General features: G+C 42.3%; 1 protein-coding gene across 1 annotated transcript in view; it reads right to left on the bottom strand.

The window, feature by feature from the left end:
• The window catches only part of LOC139408961 (calmodulin-regulated spectrin-associated protein 2-like), a 77,228-nt gene extending 63,087 nt beyond the window's left edge, over window positions 1–14,141 (bottom strand). The window contains exons 1-2 of the mRNA XM_071153491.1: window positions 13,576–14,141; window positions 3,500–3,759 (exon numbers count right to left, since the gene is read on the bottom strand). Of these exons, the coding sequence (XP_071009592.1) occupies window positions 3,500–3,759; window positions 13,576–13,714 (399 nt within the window). The 5' untranslated portion in view covers window positions 13,715–14,141. The remainder of the gene's footprint in view (window positions 1–3,499; window positions 3,760–13,575) is intronic.
• Window positions 14,142–24,112: the final 9,971 nt, after the last annotated feature.

Genomic DNA, 24,112 nt, shown 5'->3' with positions numbered 1-24,112 from the left:
TACCAATAAATGTTGTTCCACTTCATGATTGTGTCCCACTTGTTGTTGATTCTTCACAAAAAAATACAGTTTTATATCTTTATGTTTGAAGCCTGAAATGTGGCAAAAGGTCGCAAAGTTCAAGGGGGCCGAATACTTTCGCAAGGCACTGAAAATGTGATCTCATTTTTTATTTTTTTATTTTTTGCAAGCATTCCTAAAAATATGTTTTTGCTTTGTCATTATGGGGTATTGTGCCTAGATTGACGAGGGGAAAAAAATATTTTAATCAATTTTAGAATAAGCCTGTAACCTAACAAAATGTGGAACAAGTCAAGGGCTCTGAATACTTTCCAAAGGTACTGTATGGTGCCTCCTATTGCCTAACAAAATGTGGAACAAGTCAAGGGCTCTGAATACTTTCCAAAGGTACTGTATGGTGCCTCCTATTGCCCTGGAATAGGTGGTCTTCACTAATATACCCCTTCAACAATGTAAACAATTTATATTTGGTTCAAAATGTATAAACAATGAAACTGGGAATCAAAATGGCATGCCCATATTCCAATATTTCACAATAATACCTTGCGATCAGGAGGGTGGCCTTTTGCATCCCCCCTAATGGTCCAAATGTGGAATCTGTACCCTTACCGATATCATGGACAGTAATGGTTTGAGAAAATTACAAGATTTGAAAGATCCATACACACGACCAGGCAACTCCTTTTTTCTATATTTACAACTTAAGTCAGCTATGCTGGCCTATTGAGTCCCTTGGGAAACCCAACTACCGAACCATCCAATGATGTGATTTATAAATAAATTATTTGGGCTGCCGAAAGGACTGATCTTTATACTATTTAAACAAGTTTTGGAAAGCTCATATTCTGAGCTTGCCTTTAAAAAATAATGGTCCACAGATTTAACTGAATCCGAACAACCCTTTAACTGGAACAGAATATAGTAAAATCCCATAATCGAAACCATCAATTTAGACATTTTAAGTTTGTTTACAGGGCTAAATGTTTTAAATACAGATCTCATACTATTATATATATATTTTTATTATGTTGATGTCACAAATGAATCATCTGTACATTTCTTCATAAAAAATGTAGTTATTCGTTACACAGTACTACTTATTTCTCTGAGAGTGAGACAGATATATAGCATTTAGCAAAAAACATGGTTATTTGTCTCTCTGAAATGAAACCATCAAGTGACAGATTTTAAACAAATACATGTCTGTCATTCAACAACCCCCATGCCCTGATTTAGATAGTGAAAAAACAAACCAATCTCTTTCATAATTTCTTTAAAACAATAAAATCTAATTTAGCAGCATTTCTGAAAATGGATATATAGCATCTTGGAATGAAACTTCACTCATTTTTTCTAATTTCTTTATGCATTTAATGAATAAAATACATTTATTAGCATCAAAAGTTGGTGTGAGAGACTTGTTTTATGGGTCACATCAACAACAATGCTGTTTTAGAGGAGTTAAGGGGGAGGGAGAGGAGAGAACTAACAGCAGCAGCTCCTGTACTAAAATGAAGAACATTCATTACAGGCTACTGAGGAAAACGTAAAGCAATAGAGCAATACACATACAGCATACTACAGAAAAGTACTACAGGGCGTACGGTCTGTGGATAAGGTGTATAGTCAGTCATCGCAGTGATATCTCACATTCCATATGATATATTTATGAAATCTCTGAGTGATTCCTCATAATGCTGGCCCATGTTTACTCCAATGCTTCCCACAGTTGTGTCAAGTTGGCTTGATGTCCTTAGGGGAGTGGACCATTCTTGGTACAAAGGAGAAACTGTTTGAAAAACCCAGCAGTGTTGCAGTTCTTGACACAAGCCGGTGCGCCTGGCACCTACTACCATACCCCATTCAGAGACACTTAAATATTTTGTCTTGCCCATTCACACTCTAAAATGGCACACATACACAATCCATGTCTCAATTGTCTCAAGGCTTAAAAATCCTTCTTTAACCTGTCTTCTCCCCTTCATGTACGCTGATTGAAATGGATTTAACAAGTGACATCAATAAGGGATCATAGCTTTTACCTGGATTCACCTGGTCAGTCTGTGATGGAAAGAGCAGGTGTCCTCAATGTTTCAACGTCCCAAGAACCCATATTTGACATTTGTATCTAAAAGCATAATTGAGACATAATCTCATTCCATCTCAATAGGGCTGCCTGCCTAGCCTAGTCACTTCTGTAGTGCCTCGACAAAGCAGCCTAGCCTAGTCACTTCTGTAGTGCCTCGACAAAGCAGCCTAGCCTAGTCACTTCTGTAGTGCCTCGACAAAGCATCACAATAAGAAGCAACATAGAATCTGAATCACAAATGGCACCTTCCCAAAATAGTGCACTACTTTCGACCTGAACCTTAGAGAGAGAACTGAGGGAGAAAGTGGGAGAAAGATACCGAAAGATAAAACAGGGGAATACAGAGAAAGAGCATTAGAGAGAATATGGGTGGATGGACAAAAAGACAGCCACAGTACTGGGGACAGGGAGAAAAACACTGACAGTCAGACAGGGTTAAATTTCCATATAGACTCTGGGGAGGACCGTAAAAATAGTGGGTCTGGATTTGAAATGATTAGGGGGATGCCCACATTCCCATTCTAATGCTTATGATGGTGTACTGATTCGTTATGGAAGGGAACCCCTGTCAATTAAACCCTGTAGATTGAGACAACACACTGAGAAAACAGAGATGTAGAGATGTACAGTGAGACAAAAGGGAGAGTGGAAGATAGAAAAACACGCGCACGCACCCGTGCGTGCACACACTTTTCTTTCCCTTACATGCTGACCCCACCGAGTGAGTGCGCCATCGCGCATGTTGATTTTTGTCCACCCACACCACATAATCAGGACATGCAGGTTGAAATATCAAAACGAACTCTGAACCAAATATATTAATTTGGGGACAGGTCGAAAAGCATTAAACATTTATGGCAATTTAGCTAGCTAGCTTACTGTTGCTAGCTAATATGTCCTGGGATATAAACATTGTGTTGTTATTTTACCACCACCGACTGGACTGTGGACATCAGTTCCTCTTTCAATCACCCACATGGGTACATGCTCCTAAAATCCAATGAGGAGATGGGCGAGGCGTGACTTGCAGTGCGTCAAGTGTCACAAATAGAACCAAGTTCTATTTTAGCGCATGGCTACGCAGACGGTTGTTGACGCGCGTGAGCAGTGTGGGCGCAACGCGGGCGGTGTGGTCAGCATGTTAGGGCGCTTTTTAGTCATTCAGTTCCTCTTATGTTTGTTGTGTAGTAAATCTTTTTATTTATTTTTTCCTGTAAAAGCACATTGTGTTGCATTCCATGTCTGAAATGTGCTGTATAAATAAAGCTTGATTTTATTTGATCTGATGTGAACGAAATCCACAGTAGCTGTACCCACAACCAAAACAAAGATGGCCACCTAGCCATTATCCCCCACCCCCAAACCATCAATCGAACCCCTCTGTCTTACCATCTGTATGGGCCTCTTGCGAAGGTCACGCTCTGTGACCAGCCTCTCCTGGTCTGTGATGTAGAGGCCCTTCTGAGCCAGGGCCTGGATGACATCATCGTGGCCAATCAGGGGCTTGGCGGCGTCACTCTTCAGGATGAGGCTCCCGGCTCTACAGTAGAGATCAGCAGACAGCAGCAGGTTGGCCACTGGAGGCTTCAGGTGCTCCTGATCATACTGGTCTGTGTAGAAGGGCTCCTTCAGGTCGGCCGGCACACTGTCTGCATAGGAGAGAGAGGGAAAACGGTTCAAAACGATGAATATGAATACGCAGTTTGTACCAAAGTCAATTTTAATTCATTAACACTTAACAGTATGTGAGAGAGAAAGTAAGGAATGATAGAGGGGAGGAGCTTCAGTTTAAAAGCATGCAGGCCTAAACACAGTGGAAGGTCAGCCTACACCACCTCATATTACCTCCTACTGCATTTTTGTCACATTCCTGATTTGATGAGAATCAATCAATTAGTGAATCTAGAAGATCAGCACGTTTGAAAGGGTTATTTGAAGGTTTGATATTTCACTACATGACTGATGGTAACTCAGTGTTTAACTCTGGCAAGTCTACTTCATTCTTTCCTCATCCAAAGACATGGGCGTGATCTCCATAGGATGGAGCACACGGTGCGTTACCATGGAAACTACAGTAGGAGAGGAACCCGATCGATTCATGTGCACTCCATATCTCTCTAGCTCCCAGGGAGCTTCCCTCAGTCTGCTTTATCAAAGAGAGAGAGACGGATAACATAAGAGAGTGTGTGCGCATTTGTGGGGGCGGGCGCACACGAGCTGACAGATACGAGTGGGCCTGATTTCAATAATTCAGCTCCTTATTGTCAGACTTACAGGATGTTGAGAAAATGGGGAAGGTATAAAAACCAGAGAGACTGAGATTGCTCAAACAGCTACAAAAATAACCAGATTTTCACACCGCTCAAGTAGCTGCACATTAGAACAAACAAAGTGTGGTTAAAAGGAGATTGACCCCCACCCTGTAATGCTACATGGGGTAATGCTCCCACACACACAGACACATGCATACACACACAGACCGATCTCCGGATATGCAACACACCCATATCAGAAGGAGCAGATGGGTGTTCGTTATGACGAGGGTGTGTAAAGCCACGGTGACAGAGGCTTTCGCAGCTTCACACTGCTCATCCCACCCTCACACCACTCAGCGAATCATTTCAGACAGGCGAAGTCAGCAGCTAATAACAGAAACACGTTATCTGATCAAAGACAAGGTCACCAAAGGGTCCTAGAGGTATACATTTCTATTAACCGCAGATCTAGGATCAGATTACCCTATCAATAATCATTATGTGGATGAAGAATACATCTGAACTGGTATCAGTGGTTACATTTGGGGCAACTTTGACCTACGCCTTGAGGAGAACGCAACTGAACAAAGGAATAATTGGAGGGATGGTGGGCGTGGCTCCGACAGAGGTGAGGACAGAGCCATGTTCAGTACAAAAACGTTTTGGAACGTTGCAGATAGAAATGCTATGAACAGAGCCAACGTAATTCTTTATTCTAGATGTCTGAGGCATTTTTGTTGTTCTAGATAGCATATTTATGCTGAGCACACCCCAGGTTAGGTTTAGTGACTGGGCTAGAGCTCTTCGAGACGATTACACAATAATGCACCCCTTGATCAAAGACTCTACAAGGGATAACCTACTTCTCTCTCACTGGGCTTGCCCTTCAAAGAAGACCCAGATAAGATAGTAAACAGTAGCATTCACAAAGAGGCAAAGAAAAACACCAAAAGGAAATCCATACCTGTCAATAGGTCAATTTTAAGCAAGTCGGAATCAAGTATCAAGTCACTGAGGACGACTTCAAGTCGAGTCCCAAATCTAACAGGTTACGTTTGAGTCAAGTTCTCAGGTCTCTCGCCTCTCTAACCTCGGTTGGTACAATGCAATTAGTGAGGAGGAGAACTGCCTTATTATGTTCCACACAGGTTACCATTGCAATCAAACTAAGTACAACACCAAAATCTGAGAGAGAAAAAAATCCTATTCCAAACTCCAGATTAGTTTCAATATGTGTGTGTGTGTTCGTGTGTGTGTGTTAATGTGTTTAATTGCTTATGTGCCTGAAAGTATTCTGAGCCTTGAGCAGTGTTCCCTGGGATCTGAAGACCAGCTCTGCCTCTCTACCTCTGGGAACGAAAGAGACCGTATTTATGGAATCATCCCATTTCATTCAGACCTAATTGAAAATACATGGAGGATCTGGTTAGAAGTTCATGTACTGTATTCTCTAATATTAGAGCAGCAAAACATAATCTGGTCACTGGCAACTGCAGTAGAATATTCTGTCTGCAGCTTGAATCAAATTGCATCACTCTTGGTCAGAACATTTGGGAAAACTAGTTAAAAGGATGTGCCACTAAAAATACATAATAAGGTTGTATATTAAGTGGTACATTCCTTTATGAGGAAATGTTTGACTGTTCTTTTATGTTAGATGTAGATCTTCAGATGTTGATCTTTATGAATACCAGCTAGATAATATTATCATTTGGTTAGTTAAAGACCCAGTGCAGTCCAAAACTAATTATATATAAATACACACACACACACACACACACACACACACACACACACACACACACACACACACACACACACACACACACACACACACACACACACACACACACACACACACACACACACACACACTGCATGACATTCAAGTATGTGGAAACCTGCACTTCGAACATCTCATTCCAAAATCATGGGGATTAATATGGAGTTGGTCCCCCCTTTGCTGCGATAACAGCCTCCACTCTTCTGGAAAGGCTTTCCACTATATGTTGGAACATTGCCGCGGTGACTTGCTTCCATTCAGCCACAAGAGCATTAGTGAGGTCGGGCACTGATGTTGGGTGTTAGGCCCAGCTCGCAGTCGGCGTTCCAATTCACCCCAAAGGTGTTTGATGGGGTTGAGGTCAGGGCTCTGTTCAGGCCAGTCAAGTTCTTCCACACCGATCACAAAAAAACATTTCTTATGGACCTCGCCTTCTGCACGGGGGCATTGTCATGCTGAAACAGGAAAAGGCTATCCCCAAACTGTTGCCACAAAGTTGGAAGCACAGAATCGTCTAGAATGTCATTGTATGCTGTAGCGTTAAGATTTCCCTTCACTGGAACTAAGGGGACTAGCCTGAACCATGGAAAAACAGCCCCAGACCATTATTCCTCCTCCACCAATCTTTACAGTTGGCACTATGCATTAGGGCAGGTAGTGTTCTACTAGCATCTGCCAAACCTAGATTCAACCGTCGGATTGCCAGATTGTGAAGCGTGATTCATCACTCCAGAGAACCCGTTTCCACTGCTCAAGAGTCCAATGGAGGCGAGTTTTACACCACTCCAGCCAACGCTTGGCATTGTGCATGGGAATCTTAGGCTTGTGTGCGGCTGCTTGGTCATGGAATGCCATTTCATGAAGCTCCTGACGAAAAATGATTGTGCTGATTTTGATTTATTGTGCTGATTTTGCTTCCAGAGGCAGTTTGTAACTCGGTAGTGAGTGTTGCAACTGAGGAAAGAGGATTTTTACACGCTACATGCTTCAGAACTCGGCAGTCCTGTTCTGTGAGCTTGTGTGGCTTACCACTTCATGGCTGAGCCGTTGTTGCTCCTAGACGTTTCCACTTCACAATAACACTTACAGTTGGCCGAGGCAGCTCTTACAGGGCAGAAATTTGACGAACTGACTTGTTGGAAAGGTGGCATCTTATGATGGTGCCACATTGAAAGTCACTGAGATCATCAGTAAGTCCATTCTACTGCCAATGTTTGTGTATGGAGATTGCACGGCTGTGTGCTCGATTTTACATACAGTTGAAGTCGGAAGTTTACATACACCTTAGTCAAATACATTGAAAGTCCATTTTTCACAATTCCTGACATTTAATCGTAGTAAAAATTCCCTGTTTTAGGTCAGTTAGGATCACCACTTTATTTTAAGAATGTAAAATGTCATAATAATAGTAGAGAGAATTATTTATTTCAGCTTTTATTTCTTTCATCACATTCCCAGTGGGTCAGAAGTTTACATACACTCAATTAGTATTTGGTAGCATTGCCTTTAAATTGTTTAACTTGGGTCAAACATTTTGGGTAGCCTTCCACAAGCTTCCCACAATAAGTTGGGTGAATTTTGGCCCATTCCTCCTCTCAGAGCTGGTGTAACTGAGTCAGGTTTCTAGGCCTCCTTGCTCGCACACGCTTTTTCAGTTCTACCCACAAATGTTCTATAGGATGAGGTCAGGGCTTTGTGATGGCCACTCCAATACCTTGACTTTGTTGTCCTTAAGACGTTTTGCCACAACTTTGGAAGTATGCTTGGGGTCAATGTCCATTTGGAAGACCCATTTGCGACCAAGCTGTAACTTCCTGACTGATGTTGCCTCAATATATCCACATCATTTTCCTCCCTCATGATGCCATCTATTTTGTGAAGTGCACCAGTCCCTCCTGCAGCAAAAGTACCCCCACAACATGATGCTGCCACCCCCATGCTTCATGGTTGGGATGGTGCTCATCGGCTTGCAAGCCTCCCTCTTTTTCCTCCAAACATAACGATGGTCATTATGGCCAAACAGTTCTATTTTGTTTCATCAGACCAGAGGACATACGATCTTTGTCCCCATGTGCTGTCGCAAACCGTAGTTTGGCTTTTTTATGGGGGTTTTGGAGCAGTGGCTTTTTCCTTGCTGAGTGGCCTTTCAGGTTATGTCGATATAGGACTCGTTTGACTGTGGATATAGATACTTTTGTACCCGTTTCCTCCAGTATCTTCACATGGTCCTTTGCTGTTGATTTGCACTTTTCGCCCCAAAGTACGTTCATCTCTAGGAGACAGAACATGTCTCCTTCCTGAGCGGTATGACGGCTGCGTGGTCCCATGGTGTTTATACTTGCGTACTATTGTTTGTACAGATGAACGTGGTACCTTCATGCATTTGGAAATTGCTCCCAAGGATGAACCAGACTTGTGGAGGTCTGAGTTTGAAGGTAGGCCTTGAAATACATCCACAGGTACACCTCCAATTGACTCAAATGATGTCAATTAGCCTATCAGAAGCTTCTAAAGCCATGACATCATTTTCTGGAATTTTCCAACAGTCAACTTAGAGTATGTAAACTTCTGACCCACTGGAATTGTGATACAGTGGATTATAAGTGAAATAATCTGTCTTTAAACAATTGTTGGAAAAATTACCTGTGTCATGCACAAAGTAGATGTCCTATCCGACTTGCCAAAACTATAGTTTGTTAACAAGAAATTTGTGGAGTGGTTGAAAAACACATTTTAATGACTCCAACCTAAGTGTATGTAAACTTCCGAATTCAACTGTACCTGTCAGCATCGGGTATGGCTGAAATTGCTGAATCCACTCATTTGAACGGGATCCACATACTTTTGTGTATATATAGTATATATTTCTAAACTGTGGTTGGAATAATACGGTGACATCACCAGGCATTAAATTAGTTAATAGACCATTAAGAAAGAGAGTTCCAAACCTCTCTGCCAATAAGAGCTGGTTTTCAGTTTTCCCTTCCCCACTCAGACCACTCCCAGACAGTCATAGCAAAATACTTGCTATAGAAATTATTCTTTGCTAAGAAGCTATTTTAGTCTATTTTTCATCATTTTAATTGAAAACAATCACAGTTAATTGTTACCCAGAAATTATTTGCTATTGAGATAAAATAAATTTTAAAAAATGTCTGCATTGGATCTTTAAAGGAATACAAAACAGATGTCTTGTTGAGGTTCAGTGCTAGTTTCAAAGCACATTGGTTTTAGAAGGGCTTATACTCCACGCAAGTCTCCCAAAAGCAGACATCTGGATGTATTTGTTCCAGATTTCATGTCATGATTATTCTAAAGATCTAATTTAACTGTACTATATATAAGAATATGAATATGTATATAGTGTGTAAATAGTATTTTTGTTGTCGCTTGGTATCTTTCCTATTCATAACTATTATTGTATTTTTGATTTTGAGTATAATGTAATGTCTTAATGTTGTTCTTGTCTATTACTTTCTGTACTTTTTCATGTATTTGTACGTTGTATGTGGACCCCAGGAAGAGTAGCTGCTGCATGTGCAGTAGCTAATGGGGATCCTAATGAACTAAACCTTAAAGCTTTACACGCAACCTAGCAAGGCTCAAACCACGCCCACCTGAGAATACAGCTCTGTTCAGCTTTCATTTGGCCTAGAAGTGGATAATCCACATGTTAACTACTTGTCACTTCACTGATTGATTTCAAATAGAAACAGACTATATTCATACGATTAACTGTGCAAACCACCTTTTCTCTTGGACTTTACTATCGGGGAAAAGTGTGACACAATGTCTCAAAAGGATGGGGATATAATTGGAAATCGTAGACATGGGACTAAAAGGTTTTATCAAAGTTGATTTAAAGATGGGGATTAAATGCACTGACACGGCAACTACGTGAAAAGAGAGAAGAGAAAACGGTCTAGTAAGTGTTCCCCTTTGTTGGATATAACATTCTCTTGTTTGATTAGATTAAAGTAAACAGTCACCACTCAGAAAAGAAAGCCAACACGAAAAATCCATATATCTAAATCAATTGAACAATTTTTTTTATCTTTCCCCTATTCTCAAATAAATATGCATTGGTTAATTCTAAAGTGATATATGTTTATGTTCACAACAGGTGGATACTATTTTGGTACAAAACATTTTTCGCCTCAATCATAAGTAATGTTGCACGTCTTTGGGAGAAAGCCAAAAAGTTGATGGGGGATTGGGAGGGGGCGGTTACAAATTCTATTGGGTTTGGTACCTTAGAAAGAGCTGAGTAATTTAATGCAAATGTATTCAATTCTGCCTATATGTATATGCAAATTAGGGTAACACTTTACTTGACACCCAGCGTCATAACACACTATGACATGGTCATAACCATGTCAAAATATGTCATAACAGCTGACCTAACTTATCATAATATGGTCATAACACTGACATGACCCATATATTTACACCTGTTGTGACATATATTGTGTTATTTTATGGCTGGTTATGACACCTACATGATACTATCAAAACCCACATTTATTCAAATGTGTTTTTTCCCTGCCAAGAAGTTTCCTTTCATTTGAAAGTTTGTTTTTCTTAAATCCTTTGTTGTTGTTGTAATTCATTCTTTTACAGTCATGTTTTTTTTCTATCATATTTTATAACTTGTAGAAAATGCACTTTCTGACACCACGAAGAAGCAAAATGACCACCATATAAGCCAGATAGGCCTATCACGTACATGCCCTTAAGTCAGTCATCAGTCAAAAGAGCATTGGGGTAGGTGCATGTCTGACATCAATGTGTAAGCAATTACAATGATAATTGAATTTGGAACATTTCAGAAAATGTTATATAACATAAACATACTGTTGAGAAGTAGGCTATGGTGTAATGGAATGTTTTGCCTTGTGTTTTTTGGGTGTTGACACTCTAATGTATCTGGGGCGGCAGGTAGCCTAGCGGTTAGAGCATTGGGCCAGTAACCGAAAGGTTGCTGGATCGACTCCCCGAGCTGACAAGGTAAAAATCTGTTGTTCTGCCCCTGAACAAGGCAGTTAATTGTAAATAAGAATTTGTTCTTAACTGACTTGCGTAAATAAAGGTTACATTTTTTTTTTTAAATGTACATGTACATTTCAGAAAATGTTTTACATATAAGAAGGTTTTGTGGGTTTTGACACCTATGTAGGAGTCAAAATCAGACATAAAATACCATAATATATCTCACAACAGGTCTAAATATGTGTCATGACAGTGTTATGACCAGGTTATATCAGGTGTTATGACATTATGACATGGTTATGACAGTGTGTTACCAATTAGTTGTTATTTTCAACCAGTCTCAACATCAACAGTGACGAAGCGACTCCGGGATGCTGGCCTTCTAGGCAAAGTTGCAAAAAAAAAGCCATATCTCACTGGACAAAAAAAGAAAAGATTATGATGGGCAAAAGAACACAGACACTGGACAGAGGAACTCTGCCCAGCACCCGGAGTCGCCTCTTCACTGTTGACGTTGAGACTGGTGTTTTGCGGATACTATTTAATAAAGCTGCCAATTGAGGACTTGTGAGGCATCTGTTTCTCAAACTAGACACTCTAATGTACTTGTCCTCTTGCTCAGATGTGCACCGGGACCTCCCACTCCTCTTTCTATTCTTTCTGTTCTGTGAAGGAAGTAGTACACAGCATTGTACGAGAACTTCAGTTTCTTGGCAATTTCTCGCATGGAATAGCTTTCATTTCTCAGAACAAGAATAGACTGACGAGTTGCAGAAGAAAGTTCTTTGTTTCTGGCCATTTTGAGCATGTAATCGAACCCACAAATGCTGATGCTCCAGATACTCTAATTGAGGTAAAACAGTAAATCTGGTCATAGATTATGCATGTATGAACTACACATTGAATCATCCAGCCTAAAACAGGAGATTTAAATAAAATGTACTGTCACCAACGTACCAGAAGATGTCTTTAAAACACAATTATATAATTGTCTAGCATCAGTGAGCTGATGTGTACTGTACTACTTTGTTACCTCTATCGAAGTAATCTCTGCATCCGCTATATGCCCTTCAATTTAGTAAACAGTCGGCTTGAGTACACTGAGTACAGCACAATCCTGAGCCTCTGGCAAACTGCTGGCTATTACCAAAAACAAAACAAAACAAAACCAAGGATCAAAACAGCTCAAATAAGTATACGATAGGAATTACTTTTATATCAGAACATGTGCTGTTATAACTGCTTTCAAAAGTCAGGTATTGTCCCCTAGACTACCAGGCTTATAGCAATACCACATGCCTTGGAATGAAACTCAAGGTGCAGTAACTAAAATGCATCGCAAAGACCCCTAGGGCCACTTTCCCAGACACAGATTAAGCCTTGCCTAAAATGCACTTTCAGTGCAGAATCTCCTACTATTGAACATGCCTTTTAGTCCAGGGCTACTCTCAATTTGTGTCCGGGATACCAGCCCCTAAGCAGGCTACAACTTGACCGGCTCAAAGCTACATTCCACATTATTGAGCTGGGCCTTGCCGCACAGATGAGTCAGAAGCTCTCTATTCTTTTCTTCAGTGACCATTGAGACTCAATGGTTTAAAGCAACGGACTGAGGTGGAAAACATTTGGGCTGCGATGATTCACATCAGTCTGTCTGCCCCCCTAAAGATTGACAGAGGTTTGGGTTCTGGTTGGAGTTTATATAACAAATAACTTATTTGGGCATACCTCCACATTAATAAAACTGTTGTCTTTATTGAAGAACCTATTGGTCATCCAAACGTGACTCCTATTACTCTTCTAATACTTTGAACTATGTGAAACAGTACTATTTCATTACTATTATGTAATATGAGCCACATTTGCCAACTGTAAGCTTACTGATAACCATGGTACAACAATAACCATGTGATAATGAATGTAACTCCATTATGCCCATCTAGATTTGATTTTATGGAGTGGGCCTGTCATACTCAGGGTCACAGCTCTCAAGCAGGAGACATCCACAATCTGTTGAGATTGATGAGATCATTTGTGGCATCCCTTCACAACTTAATGTTTACAGTCCACTGCAACTGAACTAGATAGGAAATTATCATGCAACAGTTATTTTTCTTAGCATAGGTCTCTTTGGGAATTATATATGTGTGTTTGTTATGGAAGGATATTCTCCTCTTGGGTATTCTAAATAAAGTGATTCAACATATATTTATATAAATACTACATACACATCCATTGTACAACAATGTACATACACATATTGTAATATACATACAATAATTGTACAGTAATATATTGCAAGCTTGAATGGTCTGTGTGTGATGTTATGTATAGCTGAGCGATAATTTCGCAGGGAAGAATAGCCAAATTGTTGACCAATGTGTTTGAAAAACAATTCAAAGGTAATTATTGACAAAATACATTTTTAAACCACCTACCTGTCACAAATGCTTTGGCCACCAGCCATGTGAGGCTACAGCAGATTTTTGCTCGTGAAAAATCATAACGATCAAAAGACTTTATTGCGGGAACAATAAAGGTATTTTTTAATTCCTTTGCGTCCGTCACTTCACCCATTATAACACCCTGAGTGTCAATACCAGCCGTCGGAAACCCAAAGCTTACTATGTAGCAATAGAAGTCGATGACATCCCACCAAAGGAATTTAATGCACCAAACTTGACTTGATTTGCAGCCTTCAATGCCTACGTCAATTTACAATTCGTTGGAGGATACATGGATAATTGACTGCAAGCCATCGGTAAGGTATCGTCTAACTCCTTTGAGTCAATATGAATCGTGGAAGCAGTGCCTCTCCTTGTATTTTTCATCCATACCGCTGCTACCATTTGAAATGGAGCTCGCTGAATAGCTGTCAACCAATTTCTGAATCTCAAAGAGAAATACGCATATTTTCTTCAGATAGAGAGGAAAAAACATTCCCATTATTCAGTCTTTGTTCTTTCACCTTCCTTTACATGTTCCCCTTTGGATAGCTTTTTTTCTCCACTATTCAATCTCTGCTTTTCTTCGCTTGTTACGGTTTTCCTGCCGCACTGTGGCTATAAAAGAGCTGCACTATTGCGCGTGCGCATACCACCCAGCCACTTCTGCACCACATGCAAAAGAGGAAAGCATGCCTTTACTACAGAGTGTAAATAAAACAGAATGTAAGCATGCATAGTTTGAATTGTTTGGATAAAATGCTGTGTCTGCGTATATGTAGAATGCACCCCTGGAATATAACAATTTTAACTTTCAGCAATGAGATGGATTATTTAAGTGTGTCTTAGTCAGGAGTTATTCTCATAAATAGATGGTTCTCATAAATAGATGAATTTGCCTAACATTTTGTGGTAGGTTGGCTATGTATTGTCAGTTGCAAGTATACACAGTATGATTAATGCATCACTCCTTTATTATAGGGATTTGTAGTCCTAATATTCACCATAGATAAGAGGCTTGTTGAATTTGACATTGACTAACTGAAATCATGTTGTGCAGCTTTATGTCAACATGTCAATTTGCTTCGGACATGTTTGTAAATTCGATGTTATTTTTTTTTAAGCTACAAATCCAACATGCAGAAGCCTACTTGTTTCCTGTCATGAGAATATTTGGCCTGAACTACATTACCCAGGATGCACTTAACTGGAGACGTCATCAACATTAGTCTGCGTTCTGAGTTGGTGGAGAGTGAACAAGATACAGTACATCAGGTATTCCCAAACTGGGTTACCGCAATACCGTCGGGGGTACGCCAAATAAAAACGTGGTTCACATTTATTTATTTTTAGACCAGGAAATTATAGGGTTAATTTATTTTTATTTGTTCACATTTCAAACAGTCCATTTATATTTTCCAACGGGGCTATACATGTGGTTGAGTTTTTTTGTCGCCTGAGTAGCCTCGTTTCAATGCCAAAATTAAACCATCTAGCTTAAACTCACCCCATTCCGTACAAATGTGCCCATCCGCAACATTCAAACGAGGCTACAAAGAAAACTAATGGGACTCTAGCGACTGTGTTGACTTCAAAATCGGGGGTGTGAATTACGTTTCAATTTAAGCGTTGATCGACATGGTAATTAATGGCTCTATAGGATTGGAGAAAAGTTGAAAAAAACGGACCCTCCGTTACATCATGACGTGTCATGCCGTAACGTACGGCACGCATAAAGCAACTATTTCTGTCTTACAATCTCTCTCCACCAGGTGTAGCACTTCTCTCATCCTTTAAAAACAAGAAATGGACAGTGACGGGGGTAATGGGGGAAAGCTAGTCATTTTTTGCATCATCATTGCAGGCGATCATCATTCTCAAAGCTGCTGTTAACTTCTAAGATCACTTTAGCACCGCCCTAAAAACCCGATTCAACTGCGACACAAACCTTTAAATAGGTATGCAATGACACATTATATAAACTCTTTATAGTGTTTTATTTACATTTTAGATGCGATAAGGTGATAAGTTGGACAGATCGAGTGAAAAAAAAAGCAATTTTCCCACACAACATCTCTCCTTCTCACTATCACACATTAGTTTTGCTTTCCCACCCGCCATTTTTAAAAAGACCCGACGGGGCTCATTGTCTTCTTGAATTATGCAGAAACGGGCAGCGTTTAGGTTTCAAAGGATTCTCTTTGAAAGGGGAGAGATTGTGCTTTACAATGGTATTGGCATTACAGTTGATCTGGAAGTATTACGTTTTTGGGGCGCTAAAATAAGGGCAATTGTACGGACCAAGGCGATGTACAAGTTTACGTTAGTGTTCAGCGAAATAACAACACAATGTCAAATACAGGTAACCTAGTCAAATAATTAACAACCAATCACATTAACCATTACTCTCTCGCAAGAATTCCACTAACGTATGTAGCCAAACGTAGCTGCTGCTCATTCTGTTTGCTCGAAAATTTATAAATAGTTGTTTTTTTAAAGGTAAGGCCTGCATCCATAGAGACACATGCCAGCTCTACTGGTAGAACTGCCACTACTAGCAGTACTACACCTGCACCTGTTGATGACACAAATTGTTCTGCTTCCATGAGCACATCCAATGCTAGAATCAGTAATTCTGCATTTGTTGTTAGCCCAGCTAGCATGGGCACTTGATAGTTGGGAATATGATGCAGCTGAAGAGCTACTGCCCCCTTACCCGGGAAAGCACCGAACAACAGACACGGACATTGGACCATCGAAGAGGTGCAAGTATGATGAGAACTACTTTGATTTGGAGTTCACTTATATTGGGAGTAGTGCCTTTCCTCAGCCACAGTGTGTTATATGTGCAAAAGTACTATCTCACAACTCGATTAAACCTTCACTCTTGTGCAGACATTTAGAAACAAAACATTCCAATTTGAAAATAAGCCACAGGAGTTTTTTGAGCGAGAATTAAGACAACTTTCAAGTAGTAAGACATGTATAAAAGCAACAGATACAATTAATAAGAACGGTCTAGAAGCATCTTATATGGTGAGTTAACGAGTGGCAAGGACAGGCAAGCCCCATACTATTGTGGAGGACTTAATTCTACCTGCTTCCGTGGATATGGCAAGGATAATGCTGGGGGAAATGGCCCAAAAAACTCTACAGACAATGCCTTCATCAGACAACACTGTTTCATGACGCGTCAGTGACATGGCAGGAGATGTTTTGAAACAATTACTGCTTTGCATACAAGCCAGTAAATTCTATCCATTACAGATGTATGAGTCAACAAACGTGGCAGGCCTGGCAAATCTCCTGATATACAGTTGAAGTCAGAAGTTTACATATACCTTAGCCAAAAACATTTAAACTCAGTTTTTCACAATTCCTGACATTTAATCATTTAATCCTATCCACCACTTTATTTTAAGAATGTGAAATGTCGGAATAATAGTAGAGAGAATGATTTATTTCAGCTTTTATTTATTTCATCACATTCCCAGTGGGTCAGAAGTTTGCAACACTCAATTATTATTTGGTAGCATTGCCTTTGGGTCAAACATTTTGGGTAGCCTTCCACAAGCTTCCCAAAATAAGTTGGGTGAATTTTGGCCCATTCCTCCTGACAGAGCTGGTGTAATTGAGTCAGGTTTGTTGGCCTCCTTGCTCGCACACGTTTTTTCAGTTCTGCCCAGAAGTTTTCTATAGGATGAGGTCAAATCAAATCAAATCAAATTTTATTTGTCACATACACATGGTTAGCAGATGTTAATGCGAGTGTAGCGAAATGCTTGTGCTTCTAGTTCCGACAATGCAGTAATAACCAACAAGTAATCTAACTAACAATTCCAAAACTACTGTCTTATACACAGTGTAAGGGGATAAAGAATATGTACATAAGGATATATGAATGAGTGATGGTACAGAGCAGCATAGGCAAGATACAGTAGAGGATATCGAGTACAGTATATACATATGAGATGAGTATGTAAACAAAGTGGCATAGTTAAAGTGGCTAGTGATACATGTATTACATAAGGATGCAGTCGATGATATAGAGTACAGTATATACGTATGCATATGAGATGAATAATGTAGGGTAAGTAACATTATATAAGGTAGCGTTGTTTAAAGTGGCTAGTGATATATTTACATCATTTCCTATCAATTCCCATTATTAAAGTGGCTGGAGTGAGTCAGTGTCATTGTCAGTGTGTTGGCAGCAGCCACTCAATGTTAGTTAGTGGTGGCTGTTTAACAGTCTGATGGCCTTGAGATAGAAGCTGTTTTTCAGTCTCTCGGTCCCAGCTTTGATGCACCTGTACTGACCTCGCCTTCTGGATGATAGCGGGGTGAACAGGCAGTGGCTCGGGTGGTTGATGTCCTTGATGATCTTTATGGCCTTCCTGTAACATCGGGTGGTGTAGGTGTCCTGGAGGGCAGGTAGTTTGCCCCCGGTGATGCGTTGTGCAGACCTCACTACCCTCTGGAGAGCCTTATGGTTGAGGGCGGAGCAGTTGCCGTACCAGGCGGTGATACAGCCCGACAGGATGCTCTCGATTGTGCATCTGTAGAAGTTTGTGAGTGCTTTTGGTGACAAGCCGAATTTCTTCAGCCTCCTGAGGTTGAAGAGGCGCTGCTGCGCCTTCTTCACGATGCTGTCTGTGTGAGTGGACCAATTCAGTTTGTCTGTGATGTGTATGCCGAGGAACTTAAAACTTGCTACCCTCTCCACTACTGTTCCATCGATGTGGATCGGGGGGTGTTCCCTCTGCTGTTTCCTGAAGTCCACAATCATCTCCTTAGTTTTGTTGACGTTGAGTGTGAGGTTATTTTCCTGACACCACACTCCGAGGGCCCTCACCTCCTCCCTGTAGGCCGTCTCGTCGTTGTTGGTAATCAAGCCTACCACTGTTGTGTCGTCCGCAAACTTGATGATTGAGTTGGAGGCGTGCGTGGCCACGCAGTCGTGGGTGAACAGGGAGTACAGGAGAGGGCTCAGAACGCACCCTTGTGGGGCCCCAGTGTTGAGGATCAGAGGGGAGGAGATGTTGTTGCCTACCCTCACCACCTGGGGGCGGCCCGTCAGGAAGTCCAGTACCCAGTTGCACAGGGAGGGGTTGAGACCCAGGGTCTCGAGCTTGATGACGAGCTTGGAGGGTACTATGGTGTTGAATGCCGAGCTGTAGTCGATGAACAGCATTCTCACATAGGTATTCCTCTTGTCCAGATGGGTTAGGGCAGTGTGCAGTGTGGTTGAGATTGCATCGTCTGTGGACCTATTTGGGCGGTAAGCAAATTGGAGTGGGTCTAGGGTGTCAGGTAGGGTGGAGGTGATATGGTCCTTGACTAGTCTCTCAAAGCACTTCATGATGACGGATGTGAGTGCTACGGGGCGGTAGTCGTTTAGCTCAGTTACCTTAGCTTTCTTGGGAACAGGAACAATGGTGGCCCTCTTGAAGCATGTGGGAACAGCAGACTGGTATAGGGATTGATTGAATATGTCCGTAAACACACCGGCCAGCTGGTCTGCGCATGCTCTGAGGGCGCGGCTGGGGCCTGCAGCCTTGCGAGGGTTAACACGTTTAAACGTTGTACTCACCTCGGCTGCAGTGAAGGAGAGGCCGCATGTTTTCGTTGCAGGCCGTGTATTGTCCTCAAAGCGGGCAAAAAAGTTATTTAGTCTGCCTGGGAGCAAGACATCCTGGTCCGTGACTGGGCTGGATTTCTTCCTGTAGTCCGTGATTGACTGTAGACCCTGCCACATGCCTCTTGTGTCTGAGCCGTTGAATTGAGATTCTACTTTGTCTCTGTACTGACGCTTAGCTTGTTTGATAGCCTTGCGGAGGGAATAGCTGCACTGTTTGTATTCGGTCATGTTACCAGACACCTTGCCCTGATTAAAAGCAGTGGTTCGCGCTTTCAGTTCCACACGAATGCTGCCATCAATCCACGGTTTCTGGTTAGGGAATGTTTTAATCGTTGCTATGGGAACGACATCTTCAACGCACGTTCTAATGAACTCGCACACCGAATCAGCGTATTCGTCAATATTGTTATCTGACGCAATACGAAACATGTCCCAGTCCACGTGATGGAAGCAGTCTTGGAGTGTGGAGTCAGCTTGGTCGGACCAGCGTTGGACAGACCTCAGCGTGGGAGCCTCTTGTTTTAGTTTCTGTCTGTAGGCAGGGATCAACAAAATGGAGTCGTGGTCAGCTTTTCCGAAAGGGGGGCGGGGCAGGGCCTTATATGCGTCGCGGAAGTTAGAGTAACAATGATCCAAGGTCTTTCCACCCCTGGTTGCGCAATCGATATGCTGATAAAATTTAGGGAGTCTTGTTTTCAGATTAGCCTTGTTAAAATCCCCAGCTACAATGAATGCAGCCTCCGGATAAATCGTTTCCAGTTTGCTGAGAGTTAAATAAAGTTTGTTCAGGGCCATCGATGTGTCTGCTTGGGGGGGGATATATACGGCTGTGATTATAATCGAAGAGAATTCTCTTGGTAGATAATGCGGTCTACATTTGATTGTGAGGAATTCTAAATCAGGTGAACAGAAGGATTTGAGTTCCTGTATGTTTCTTTCATCACACCATGTCACGTTAGCCATAAGGCATACGCCCCCGCCCCTCTTCTTACCAGAAAGATGTTTGTTTCTGTCTGCGCGATGCGTGGAGAAACCCGTTGGCTGCACCGCCTCGGATAGCGTCTCTCCAGTGAGCCATGTTTCCGTGAAGCAAAGAACGTTGCAGTCTCTGATGTCCCTCTGGAATGCTACCCTTGCTCGGATTTCATCAACCTTGTTGTCAAGAGACTGGACATTGGCAAGAAGTATGCTAGGGAGTGGTGCACGGTGTGCCCGTCTCCGGAGTCTGACCAGAAGACCGCCTCGTTTCCCTCTTTTTCGGAGTCGTTTTTTTTGGGTCGCTGCATGGAATCCACTCCGTTGTCCTGTTTGTAAGGCAGAACACAGGATCCGCGTCGCGAAAAACATATTCTTGGTCGTACTGATGGTGAGTTGACGCTGATCTTATATTCAGTAGTTCTTCTCGACTGTATGTAATGAAACCTAAGATGACCTGGGGTACTAATGTAAGAAATAACACGTAAAAAAACAAAAAACTGCATAGTTTCCTAGGAACGCGAAGCGAGGCGGCCATCTCTGTCGGCGCCGTCTTTGTGATGGCCACTCCAATACTTTGACTTTGTTGTCCATAAGCCGTTTTGCCACATCTTTGGAAGTATGCTTGGGTTCTTTGTCCATTTGGCAAACCCATTTGCGACCAAGCTTTAACTGATGTCTTGAGATGTTGCTTCAATATATCCACATAATTTTCCTCCCTCATGCTGCCATCTATTTTGTGAAGTGCACCAGTTCCTCCTTCTGCAAAGCACCCCTACAACATGATGTCGCCTCCCCCGTGCTTCACGGTTGGGATGGTGTTCTTCGGCTTGCAAGCCTCCCTCTTTTTCCTCCAAACATAACGATGGTCATTATGGCCAAACAGTTCTATTTTTGCTTCACCAGATTATTCCAAAAAGTATGATCTTTGTCCCCATGTGCAGTTGCAAACTGTAGTCTGGCTTTGTTTATGGCGGTTTTGGAGCTGAGGCTTCTTCCTTGCTGAGCGGCCTTTCAGGTTATGTCAATATAGGACTCGTTTGACTGTGGATATAGATACTTTTGTACCTGTTTCCTCCAGCATCTTCACAAGGTCACAAGGTGCTGTTGTTCTGGGATTGATTTGCACTTTTCACACCAAAGTACGATCATCTCTAGGAGACAGAACGCATCTCCTTCCTGAGCGGTATGATGGCTGCGTGGTCCCATGGTGTTTATACTTGCATACTATTGTTTGTACAGATGAACGTGGTACTTTCAGGCATTTGGAAATTGTGGAGGTCTACAAAACAGCGATCAAATTACAGAAAATGTACATGACCAATTACCATCAGTAGCCTACAGAGTAATATGAGAAGAAGGCAATTGCTGAATTTATGTAGATATTCTAAACTAAGTGGTTTGATATCTTTCAAATGTAGTAGCAGGTCCATGTAGAATAATCTACCCTTTACCATAGAAGTTATGGTTATGCTAATATAACAATGTGCACAATGTGCACCTTTCATTGTTGTTATCAGCCGATGCAGATACTGTGCCTAATCAGCATTTTGTCAGGTGGTAATGGGGCTACCTTGACAAACATGCCAGTGGTCATACCTTCCTGTGTCAGAATACACAGGGTTTCTCCCTCCCCATATTGACTGCCAAAAAAGACAATACAAGTAAACGTTATCTAGTAAAATGTTAATGCTGAGTGCCAGTTCTCTCTCCATTCAGAGTCATCAGTATCAAGCATGTCTGTCGGTCTAGACTTCATCACATCATCTAGAAAGTCTCCATGTGCTGGCTCCATACATGTTTTTGTGAACACATACAGTACCCACAGTCACTGTTCTATTACCAATAGCAGTTAGGATAGGTAATATCTGACACACAAACAAGTACTACGTTGAAGTTTGAAAAGGTCAGACTAAATCTACCTAATTCTGTTTTCCCCATCCACGACAGTTGATGAGAGGCAAGAGATGGTGAGGTAAGGGTCTTTGCCATAGCCCCATTTATGGGCATAGCAGCTGTAACGCTTGTCGTCTAGGGAAGGAGAGGAGGACCAAGGTGCAGCGTGGTAAGTGTTCATATTATTTAATGAAATATGCAACACTAGACAAAACAACACTAAACACTAAACAGGAAACAACCACTCACAAAACACAATGGAAAACAAGCTACCTAAATATGGTTCTCAATCAGGGACAACGATAGACAGCTGCCTCTGGTTGAGAACCATACCAGGCCAAACACAGAAATAGAAAATCATAGACAAACTAACATAGACAACCCACCCAACTCACGCCCTGACCATACTAAAACAAGCCACGGGTCCCGAATGGACGGGAGATTCCGGCAGCGCCAGACAGGCGGGAGACTCCGGCAGCGCCAGACAGGCGGGAGACTCCGGCAGCTCCTGGTTGACTGACGGCTCTGGCAGCTCCTGGCTGACTGACGGCTCTGGCAGCTCCTGGCTGACTGACGGCTCTGGAAGCTCCTGGCTGACTGACGGCTCTGGAAGCTCCTGGCTGACTGACGGCTCTGGAAGCTCCTGGCTGACTGATGGCTCAGGACAGACTGGCGGCTCTGGCAGCTCAGGACAGACTGGCGGCTCTGGCAGCTCAGGACAGACGGGAGACTCTGGTAGCGCTGGGAGGAAGGCTCTGGCAGCGTTGGACAGGCGGGAGCACCTGTAGGGAGAAGACAGAGATGTACACCGGCCCTAGGAGACGCACTGGAGACCAGATGCGCTGAGCCGGCTTCATGGCACCTGGCTAGATGCCCACTCTAGCCCGACCGATACGAGGCGCTGCAATGTACCGCACCGGGCTATACACACGCACCAGGGACACCGTGCGCTTCACGGCATAACACGGTGCCTGCCCGGTCCCTCTCGCTCTCCGGTAAGCACGGGGAGTTGGCTCAGGTCTCCTACCTGACTTAACCACACTCCCCGTGTGCCCCCGCCCAATAATTTTTTGGGGCTCGCGGGCTTCCAACCACGCCGCCGTCCTCCCATGTCCAGGAGTCCTGCGATTCCGGCCGCTGCTGCTCGTTACCACGCTGCTTGGTCCTTTCTTGGTGGTTGGTTCTGTAACGCTTGTCGTCTGGGGAAGGAGAGGAGGACCAAGGTGCAGCGTGGTAAGTGTTCATATTATTTAATGAAATATGCAACACTAGACAAAACAACAAACAAACAGTCCTGAAAGGTGAAACAAAAACACTAAACAGGAAACAACCCCCCACAAAACACAATGGAAAACAGGCTATCTAAATATGGTTCTCAATCAGGGACAACGATAGACAGCTGCCTCTGATTGAGAACCATACCATCCTTCTCAGAGGCAGCTGTCAATCGTTGTCCCTGATTGAGAACCATATTTAGGTAGCCTGTTTTCTATTGTGTTTCGTGGGTGATTGTTTTCTGTTTTGTGTTGTGTGTCTGCACCAGCCAGAACTGTTTTCGGGTAATTTCTCTTTGTTATTTTTGTTATTTCCGTGTTCATTCTAATAAATATGGACACATACCACACTGCACCTTGGTCCTCACCTTCTTCCACCAACAATGGCCGTTACATGTATTTGGCGCCCTGCAATTTCATTGGCTGTTGGCGAGGTAACCCCAGTCCTACACAGGTTAAAAGGCCTTTGAACGCATTGTGGGAAATTAAACAATGGAGCCCCATTTCAATGAAGGGAAGCGAAGTGTGCGGAGCTTGGAAAAAAGGGGCATGATTTGTTTACATAATTGTAATCCAAACCAAATCTTCATATACTCATTGTGACGCACTGAGGTGACCAACATTATCGTATTTACACTTTGTAGTCACTTTTGATACTATAATAAATGTTTGACTCATATCAATGCCACATAGGCCGTTTTTCAAAGGGATAAGTAGGTTTTTAGGGGCTCTTAAAAAAAGTTTT

Source organism: Oncorhynchus clarkii, chromosome 5 (genome assembly GCF_045791955.1).
Source record: "Oncorhynchus clarkii lewisi isolate Uvic-CL-2024 chromosome 5, UVic_Ocla_1.0, whole genome shotgun sequence".
NCBI lineage: Eukaryota > Metazoa > Chordata > Actinopteri > Salmoniformes > Salmonidae > Oncorhynchus > Oncorhynchus clarkii.
This window is presented reverse-complemented; position numbering and strand designations above follow the sequence as displayed.